Here is an 11,143-nt window from a genome sequence, read left to right on the forward strand (position 1 = left end):
CTTTTAATATACAAAAAGCCAATAAAATTGGTAAGCTTTCTAATCCTAGTGTTGTATCATTTCTAAGTCCTGTATCCAGCAGCAGTAAATAAATACTGCTTTTAGAAGTGAAGGTCAGGAGGGTCTGCTAATACTGCCTAAGGAGTATCAATATTGCCAAAAGTACCTTTTGTTATGTCAACAATTTCAATCATATGTGAAGAGAAGAAGGTGAATGTTCTGCTTATTCATACAAGAGCCTTGGTGGCGCAGCAGACTAAAAACTGCTGTTAAAGGAGTACTTGGCTGCCAGCTGCTTGCAGTTACTGCAAGTTCAAATCTCACCAGGCTCAAGGTTGACTCAGCCTTCCATCCTTCCGAGGTAGGTAAAATGAGGACCCGGTTTGTGGGTGCAATAGCTTATTGTGCAATAAGCTGACTTTGTATAAAAAGAACCCTGCTTGGGGGGGGGGGGGGCGGAAAGCCCTACTAAGCAGGTATATACAAAAGTATGAAGGCTATTGCTTAACGCATTGTAAGCTTTAAGTCTTCGGAGAAGGGCGGCATATAAATCGAACTAATAAATAAATAAATAAATAAATAAATAAATAAATAAATAAATAAATAAATAAATAAATAAATAAATACATACAATGTGTTTTTACGCAGAAGCGCTTTTGAATGCTGTGCAGAATCTACAGCTGATGCAGGATGCAACTGCCTGGTGGACTGTTAACTTATGAAAACATACTCAACAACACAGATTGCCAGCTTATTTCTAGTATAATTTAAAGGGCTAGAAATCATCTAAAAGCACTCTAGCCTTTGAGAGCATACTTTGGACACACTGCTCAGGTTTCATAGTGCTATACATCGTGATGCCAGAAGGAAAAAAGAGGTCTAGCATTTGCACTTTTCTCACATTCTGGACACACTAGATCAGTGGTTCTCAAACTTCCTAATGCCGCGACCCTTTAATACAGTTCCTCATGTTGTGGTGACCCCCAACCAAGGGTAGGTTCTACATTTTTTTACTACCGGTTCTGTGGGCGTGGCTTATTTTGTGGGTGTGGCTTGGAGGTCATGTAACTGGGTGGGCGTGGCTAGCTGGTCATGTGACCGGGTGGCCATTGCTATATGTATAGGGACTACTCAGAGGGCTGAAAAAAGTCATTTCTGACAGGTCCTCGCACTTTTGACTGGTCCTCACACTTATGACCATCCTCACATTTATGCCTGTGCAGCATTCTTAACAACCATGTCACTCATTTCACAACTGCTTCTCTTCAACATGGTATAAGATAGGGCAAAAAACATAAAATGTGAGGACAGTCGTAAATTCGAGGACTGGTCAAAAGTGTGAGGACTAGTCAAAAATAACTTTTTCAGCCCTCTGAGTAGTCCCTGTGTACAAAAGGACTACCCAGAGGGCTGAAAAAAGTGATTTCTGACAGGTCCTCGCACTTTTGACCGGTCTTCGCAGTTATGACTGGTCATAATTTATGCCCATTGTACCATTCTTAACAACCGTGTCACTCATTTCACAACTGCTTCTCTTCACCATGGTGACAAGATAGCGCAAATACGTAAATTGTGAGGACAGTCGTAAGTTCGAGGACTGGTCAAAAGTGCAAGGACCAGTCAAAAATAACTTTTTCAGCCCTCTGAGTAGTCCATATGCATAAAAGGATACAGCAATAGAGAGGGATGAAGGAAGGGAAGGGAAATTAGAGTAGGAGTGAAGGTAAGAGAGGGAGGAAGAGAGGAGGAGAAAGAGAAAGAAAGAGGAAGTAGGGAGAAGAAGAAGAGGGGGGAAGAGAAAGTAAGAAAGAAAGAAAAGACAGAGGTGGTAGGTTTGAGGAGAAAGATTGCTGTACAATAAAAAAGATGAAAGGGAAGAAAGCCAACCCCAAACAAATATTAAGATATTAAGATAAAGAATGAATTGTTAAACTTTAAACAATAAAAGAGAACAAATAGCAATAAATAGCAATAATTAGAAACACACATACAAACATACAACGTATTTTCTTTGAACAGAGTATTTGGCCGGTTCACAAATTTAAACAGTTGTAGGAGGTTAGCACCCATCCCTTTCCTAGAAAAATGAAATATTTTGGGAAATATTAAAAAGGCAGAATATTATATTTCCCTACCTGGATGAGAAATGGAGAAGCATATTTTACAGACAAAGCAGCTCCCACCTTCCTGCCCCCCACCCTTTGTTAATGGGCCAGAGGCAGAAAGTCAATCCTTTGTCAAAGGACATTTGCAACACAATAGCAACAGAAACTAACACAATGGGCCCTATCAAGCCATGTGATCCTGTCCACCATTAAACCATCTTTCCAAGCAGTCTCCATGTTTCCAGTGTCTTTTTCCCCACTTGGAGCAGAACCCAGAAGGATATTTCTTCCAACACAGTATTTAGTCATTTCAATTAAATTTACAATTTCTATATTTCCTTTTTACCATATTTATTCCTCATCTATTTTTTTTAAAAAAAAAAAACAATATTACCCTTCATCCTGATCTCTAATCTTAATCAAATTCAATTTTTCCCTTCTATTCTATATTATACCCCTTTGCATTGTCATCTATTTTTATATCCATCCTCACATTGGTTAATTATGTAATACAGTTGTTTAATACAAATTCAACATTTTAATATAAATCAATTAGTTATATAACTATCTTTTTTGTATATTAATCAATATGAACATGAATATTCCAATTATTTCCATGCAATCCAATTTCTTACAAATCAATTAATTATATTTACCAATAATAATAAACCAAATAATTTCCCCCATATATTCCTCCAAACCACAACTTAACCAATTAATAGTATCTCAATTATTACAATTCCCTAGTTAAATAGAGCTTTTTTTCTTTTGTGTTTTAAAATCTTGGAACTCTCCTCTTTTGCCCTAAATTTCCCATTGTTTGCAGTTTTGCACCTACCTTTTTTGGTGAGGAAAAAGAAAAAGAAATCTCTCTGCCTCATTTTGTCACGTTGCAGCCTGCTTACTTTCAATTTCGCTTTTTCAGCATAGCTAGAGGGAAAAAAATCTGCTCCAAGAATTTACCTCTTTGCAGCTAGCTCTTTGAAGCCCCGCGGCAAGAATTTAAAGTTTTTTTCCCTCTAGCCATCAGCTGGGACTCCAGAGGCAGCAATAGATTGGGAGTGGGCGGGGTAAGCAAACGGCGACCGGGCGATCCAACAGAGGCAGAGGGTGAGGGTGAGTGAAGGCGTGGGGGGGCGAGAGAGGGCTTTGGCGACCCCTGTGAAATGGCCGTTCGACTAAGGTGACCAGACGTCCCGCTTTTGGCGGGACAGTCCCGCTTTTTAGCAATTTGTCCCGCATCCCGCGGCGTTTTAAAAAAGTCCCGATTTTTCATTCTGCCTCCCGAGTCCCCGCTGATGGCTAGAGGGAAAAAAAAACTGTTTGAACTCTTGCCGCGGGGCTTCAAAGGGCCGACCTACAGCTGATCAGTGTTAAAAAAAAAACCTTGGTATATTTGCAGCGCAAGGCAGCCCTCCTCTCCTGTCGCTTGGGACTCGGAGCGGTAAACAGCGTCTGGTTCGGGGAGCAGCCGGATTTTGCTCTCCATTGCTCTCTCGGCCCCCTGCAAGCTCTCATCTCTCGAGAAGCCCAACCAAAGTTTCCCGCGCCATTTCAGGGAGCGCTCCTCGAGAGACGAGAGCTTGCAGGGGGCCGAGAGAGCAATGGAGAGCAAAATCCGGCTGCTCCCCGAACCAGACGCTGTTTACCGCTCCGAGTCCCAAGCGACAGGAGAGGAGGGCTGCCTTGCGCTGCAAATATACCAAGGTGGAATCCTGATGCCGCCCTTACAGCGGAGAGAAGAAGCCGGATTTTGCTCTCCATTGCAGACACCAGATCGTAATGCACCACCTGCAAAAATGCGAAAATTTCCAAATGTAGCCCTGCCCTCTTACAGCTCTCCTGATGTTCAACTGTTGTCTCTCAAGGAGGATACTTGGCCAGCCTCATGCTTGATGTCTCCCACCTTGGCAGCTTTAAGACTTGTGGACTTCAACTCCCAGAATTCTCCACAATTCCCCAGAATGGGCTCGACGGGAGTTGAAGTCCACAGGTTGTAAAAGAGCCACAATTGCCCAGCCCTGGGCTAGGGTAGGCTAATGCCGCGCGGATGGGAGGCGGGGCAGGGCGAGGGGCGGGCGACCCAGCAATTAAGTTGTGGTTTGGAGGAATATATGGGGGAAATTATTTGGTTTATTATTATTGGTAAATATAATTAATTGATTTGTAAGAAATTGGATTGCATGGAAATAATTGGAATATTCATGTTCATATTGATTAATATACAAAAAAGATAGTTATATAACTAATTGATTTATATTAAAATGTTGAATTTGTATTAAACAACTGTATTACATAATTACATAATTAACCAATGTGAGAATGGATATAAAAATAGATGACAATGGGAAGGGGTATAATATAGAATAGAAGGGAAAAATTGAATTTGATTAAGATTAGAGATGAGGATGAAGGGTAATATTGGTTTTTTTAAAAAATAGATGAGGAATAAATATGGCAAAAAGGAAATATAGAAATTGTAAATTTAATTGAAATGACTAAACACTGTTTAAATTTGTGAACCAGCCAAATATTCTGTTCAAAGAAAATACATTGTATGTTTGTATGTGTGTTTCTAATTATTGCTATTTATTCATATTTGTTCTCTTTTATTCTTTAAAGTTTAACAATTCATTCTTTATCTTAATATCTTTATATTTGCTTGGGGTTGGCTTTCTTCCCTTTCATCTTTTTTATTGTACAGCAGTCTTTCTCCTCAAACCTACCACCTCTCTCTTTTCTTTCCTTCTTACTTTCTCTTCCCCCCACCCTCTTTTTCTCCTCCCTACTTCCTCTTTCTTTCTCCTTCTCCTCCTCTCTTCCTCCCTCTTACCCTCACTCCTACTCTAATTTCCCTTCCTTCATCCCTCTCTATTGCTGTATCCTTTAATGCATATGGACTACTCAGAGGGCTGAAAAAGTTATTTTTGACTGGTCCTCACACTTTTGACCAGTCCTCGAACTTACGACTGTCCTCACATTTTACATTTTTGCCCTATCTTGTCATCATGGTGAAGAGAAGCAGTTGTGAAATGAGTGACATGGTTGTTAAGAATGCTGCATGGGCATAAATGTGAGGATGGTCATAAGTGTGAGGACCAGTCAAAAGTGCGAGGACCTGTCAGAAATGACTTTTTTCAGCCCTCTGGTTAGTCCTTTTGTGCATATGGACTACTCAGAGGGCTGAAAAAGTTATTTTTGACTGGTCCTCGCACTTTTGACCAGTCCTCGCACTTACGACTGTCCTCACATTTTACATTTTTGCCCTATCTTGTCATCATGGTGAAGAGAAACAGTTGTGAAATGAGTGACATGGTTGTTAAGAATGCTGCACGGGCATAAATGTGAGGATGGTCATAAGTGTGAGGACCAGTCAAAAGTGTGAGGACCTGTCAGAAATGACTTTTCAGCCCTCTGAGTAGTCCCTATACACATAGCCATGGCCACCCGGTCACATGACCAGCTAGCCATGCCCACCCAGTCACATGGCCTCCAAGCCACGCCCACACAATAAGCCACGCCCACAATGGTGTCCTTCTTACCAATGTTAAAATCTGTTCACCTTACCCTATACGCATAGCCATGGCCACCCGGTCACATGACCAGCTAGCCACGCCCACCCAGTCACATGACCAGCTAGCCTCGCCCACAAAATAAGCCACGCCCACAATGTCCCTCTTTACCAATGTTAAAATCTGGTCACCTTACGTTCGACCCCCAAAGGGGTCGCGACCCCCCAGGTTGAGAACCGCTGCACTAGATTGTATTTAATAGATTTTTTTTTTTAAGTGTTTGCTTGTCTTTTTGAGGGGAGGAGAATTTCTCTTTTCAGAGCAAAAACACCTTTTCATGGTGGGCATTTAATCAAAGAGGCAGCTGTCCTTTTAAATTAAAACTGATGGAATAGAGATAGCTACCCATCATAAGGCAAAAAAGTGGAAATACAAAAATTAAGTGGACCATGATAATACAGTATCTGCTATATGAAATAATCTTATATATGGCTAAACATTTTGCTCCAAACTAATATTGCTAACGATTGCTTGCAAAAAACAGAGCTGGAAAAAAAAATATACAATATCCTTAGTTTATTTTCTTACACAGTAAATTCTCATTTTCCTTGCATTTCTTCTATTATACTGCTGACTGTTTTCTTCAGATTCAGAGATATAAATTGTAAAACTTATTTCATTGAAGTCACTACTCTACATACTTGTTGGAATAATGGCCACTTAGATCTCCTGGAATTGGTGAGCAGTTTTTGTATCAGTAAATAATTTAAACAAAACCCTTTTTTAAAGCTATAATCAAAGCCTCTGAATGCTAAATTGTAAGTAAATAGCAGATTTATACAGCACGTATGAAATTCTGTATGACAATTGTAATTCCCTTTTCCACAACGGACCTTAACCAACAGTTCCAACTCTTTGCAACAATCTAGTGGTATCGTGTCAAACTCGATTTCATTGAGCAGGGGTATCAAATTTGATTTCATTGAGGGCCATATCAGGGTTGGGTTTGACCTTGGGGGACAGGGTGGGCATGGCCAAGGTGGGCATGGCCAGCTTGACGTTACTCATGTTGGGGGCATCTCTGATGGCGCATGTGCTCTGCCAGCAAAAATGGGCTCCCAAGCTCCATTTTCGGCTGCAAAGGCCTCCTGCAACCCTCTGCCAGTGAAAATGGAGCTCTGGAGTGCCACAAGCAGCCATCCCGAGCTCCATTTTCGCTGGCAGAAGCCCCATGCCGGTCCTTTGCTGTTTCCAGGATGGCCCTGTAGGCCAGGTCTAAGCAACCTGTGGGCCAGATCTGGCCCCCAGGCCTTGAGTATGACACCCCTGATATAGAGGATTACGGTTTGGGACATATAGAGACTGTCTGATCTATTTTGTAAAAAATGTATGTGTAACTCTGAATCTTCCTTCTCCATTCTACAGCTTTGAAAGGAATTTGCCACCCCTCTGAGCACTACCAAAACAAACACATTTGGGTTTAGTGTTTCATGGAAAGTTTTAATTCCGTACATGATGGGCTAATCTGGATCCATTGTTTATCCCCCAGAATCAATCTTCAGATTGAACAAAAGTATTACATATTATTTCCAAAATGAGTGCATCATATCTTTCACACAGCTAATTAGATGAGTCATTTGAGTGGCCGACTTGATTTTTCATTAGCAAATGTTTTCTTTTTTAAAAATATAAACGTCTCTATTATTTATATAACATCTTGTGTGCTTTCCATGAACTCATTCATACAGTCATTCCTAATTAGTTTCACAATGGTGCACCAACTCTTTTCTTCATTTCTAGAGGCTGCTGGATCTATAATACTGTAATCTCTCGGAATATTGGTTAGGCAAACTGATAGAAATCCATTTCAGTAATTTAGAATTCCATCTAAGCAGAAAAGGACATTTGCCTAAACACAATATGTTTTGCAAACTGCATCAAAATACTCTTTTCTCCAAACTTTTTATAATATGTGAGGTGATTCTTTGATATAAAATAGCTAATGACAGCATATATTATACATGCACAACTTCAAAAGTGATTTCAGAAAAGTAATTCTGGTATTGTATGTTGCTATTACTAGTATTGTATCTTATATCAATATCTCAGGCTATCATAAATACAATGCACATAATTTTCAGACTATTTAAATATTCTGAACAAAATTTGAATTATTAAATGTTTGCACTGAGAGCTATTTGTACTGAGAGCTATTGCCTGAATGATAAAATTTAATACAATGCATTTTCTGGAAACATATTCTTTGGACCAAGAAATGCTTCATGGTATTCTAAATATACTGGCTCCAGAATAAACCATTGGCATAGAGATTACTGAAATGAGTATTAAACATGCTCAATTTTCTTTACTGTGATAGGTAAACTGGACTATTACTAGTTTTCAAGAAATCAATCTGTATTTATTTCATTTTCCTAATCCAAGCACATTGCTAACATTTCCAATTCTGCCCTTGTACTTTTGGCATTCGTGTAGAATAGTTTACTTTAGCACATATATGCATATATAAATAGTTCAATTATTCAGTTTCTCCTTTCCTACAATGTGGAAAGAAGAAAACTACAACAATGGAAGTATAGTTGCTTACCTCCAAAAATGAAAAGCAAACAGAGGACTGCATGGACTGCAGGGGCTGGTTGGGGTTGGGCTCAGACTTCTTGGGGTGAGACTGAAAGTTAAAATAATGTCATCTCTAGTGATAGAAAACCATTAAAAGCTCTAGTTTGACTGAATTCAGAGGATTAGTTCTAGTGACTCCTCTGAATAATAATAATAATAATAATAATAATAATAATAATAATAATAATAATAATAATGAAACATGCTAAAGGAGTATGTGCTTAAGGACAATCAACAATAGGAATCTGTTTTCTCTATTATGAAAAAAAAGCATACTAAAATAAAGATTGCAATGTCTATTTTTAATATTTCTCTGACAATCCCATTTTTGCACTGAGGAGAAAACTGTATTAAGCATGCAAATATTTTTATTATTAAAAAATTCAAATACTTTTTCAAAAAAAAGTATTTAAAAATATAATAATTTTCAGTCAAGCACTGATTCTGAATTTCCATTATCTAAGAGAACTTTAAGAAAAGTTTGCTGTTAGAAATATCATGCCTCAGTTTTAATCGCTCTAAGTAGCATGCTGCACTGCGTAAACTGTGAATTAAGTATTCATAATTACATCTATTGAATAAGGAAAAGAAAAAATCAAAACAACGCAAATAAAAATTTAAAAATAAGTAGTAAACTTCAAAAATGCTCTTTTTAGCTTTTGAGAATGCCATTTGTGAAAAATACATTCCAACAACAACTACAGTATCACACACACGCACATTTAATTTTAATACATTATTGAAAATATTTTATCTGCATTTCAAAGTGTCTTATAAAGTTAGTAAGTATAATCATTTACTGCTTGGGTTCAAATCACTGAGGTGAACTTAAGCATTTCTGATTGTTAAATTATAAACTTTGATCATTTCATTTAACTTCTATATTTGACAAAAATGTTTTATAGCGACAATTTTCTTAATGTTTTAGCATTTCTCCAGATTAGTTTTGTACTTAGCCATGATAACAATGGTTCAGAAATCACACCAACATAACTACCTATAGAAAAAGATTAATTAACATCAAAATAAAAATAATGAATAATATTATTTAGTAGAATTAAAGTAACTGGAAAAGGAAGTTTGCAAGGACATCAATTCTTATAAGATTGTTTCAGCATTAATAATGAAAAATGTACAAGGGGATTGAGATCCATTTTTTGTTTAAAATCCTAAAGTTTACCAAATAAACATTTGTATTAAAATTTGAGATTAGATGCTTAAAAATGTCTATTAATAAACTGATTTACTTATAAGTATTGGGACAGAAAATGAAGGTGGGAACAATATTTCCTCCCAAGAAATTTAAAGTTTGTCCCAAGCACTGAGTGTCTAAAATTATAGCCATATAATTAATATATAACCAATAAACCATGCTGCAATAAGTTGTTTCCAAATATTATTTACAATTAATAGAATCTTATTAATCCATACACAGAAGTATTGAAGACTTATTCTTCAATAAACTGATATAAAATTACAGCCATTATAAATAAATATATTTAAAATCAATGTTTTGTAATACAGTTATCTGAAATATAAAAGCCAGCAGAATATCCTCTTTAAAGCAATATTACTTTTCATTAGTTATAACTCAAAGAAATTGATACTGCATGTAACAGCAGGAATATATGAAATAGTCTCTAGATACCCAAAATTCATTCAATAGCCTATGGTTAAATAGCTTAAACTACAGATAACCTGTTCTTTTTGCACAATAACACAACTGATATTTAAATCAGTAATCAATCACTACCAACATGAAATCTTAAGAGAATATTTTATTTATGTACATATGCACACAGGCATATAGTTATATACCCATGCAGTAAATTTTGAAACTCAGAATCAAATGTATTTAAGTTTTTGGCTGTTTAAATAGAAGAAATATACTTATACTTTTGACAGAGATGGCCATCATGGTCTATAATGCACCATGAATATATTTATATAATTGTTTTATAAATGGAAGCTAGAATCACACAAATGAATCTATCATTTCTAGAAGATAGTAAGAAAAGCCTTTACCCAGCCAAATATATTTAACTTAAAGTCTCTAATACCAAATAAAAATGTCACAATACAATATAGTTCAAGAATATTCTGCTGCTCAGTAAAAAAAAGAAAGAAAAGAAATCATATTTAATGATTTTTCACAAATAGCATTCCTCTTCTGCTCTAATTTCTTACAGAGCTCTCTATATTATTCACTAGGAAAAAAAGACCTTTCAAAAATACGCAGCATTTGGATAAACAAATAGTAACCAATTTGGGGGGGGGGGTGGAGGATGATAGACAGAAAAGGATCACCGTGGCCTACAGAAGGATGGTCTCTCTTAATACATTTATGATGCCCAGATTCATGCATTCAGATACAGCAAATTTAAATATGCAGTATCGTTTAAAATATCCTGCAATATCACTGCTTTAGAGAAACACATTTGAAGCTAAAGCAACTGCAGTACATTTTGAAAATGTTCCTGCAACCTAAAGCTGCAGTGCTTTTAGCCTGTCAGCATAAACGCATGTAAAATAAGCTCGTGCCATGCAGAAAGCATTAAAATATTAAAAGGCAGACAATACTTACTCCAAGGTCAGCCCTGGAATTTGCAGCCTTTCCCGTTGGGCTTTCATGGCTGTTAGGTTAACACATTCTACTGTAACCATGACAAACATTCAGTGGCAGCATCCTGGTGATGACAGAGAGCCCAAATGAGCCATTATAAAGGAATGGTCTAACAAACTCTTGGGGGAGGAAGCTCTGTAAATTTGGGTCCTTCCACTTCTAGCTGTCATGAAAAAATGTCAGCTGCTTTCGTCTAGATTAACAACCAAGTGCAGTGCACTGATTTAGCTAGCAGCAAGAAAGCTTCCAATTTGAATATCAAGCTA

General features: G+C 37.3%; 1 protein-coding gene across 1 annotated transcript in view; it reads right to left on the minus strand.

Annotated features, from left to right (window-relative positions):
- Window positions 1-10,915, minus strand: part of MAST4 (microtubule associated serine/threonine kinase family member 4) — a 121,492-nt gene extending 110,577 nt beyond the window's left edge. The window contains 2 exon segments of the mRNA XM_070938846.1: window positions 8,223-8,303; window positions 10,839-10,915. Coding sequence (XP_070794947.1) covers window positions 8,223-8,303; window positions 10,839-10,885 — 128 coding nt within the window. The 5' untranslated portion in view covers window positions 10,886-10,915.
- Window positions 10,916-11,143: the final 228 nt, after the last annotated feature.

This window comes from Pituophis catenifer, unplaced genomic scaffold, assembly GCF_029215685.1.
Source record: "Pituophis catenifer annectens isolate HBS135680 unplaced genomic scaffold, rPitCat1.0.hap2 SCAF_2, whole genome shotgun sequence".
Lineage (NCBI taxonomy): Eukaryota > Metazoa > Chordata > Lepidosauria > Squamata > Colubridae > Pituophis > Pituophis catenifer.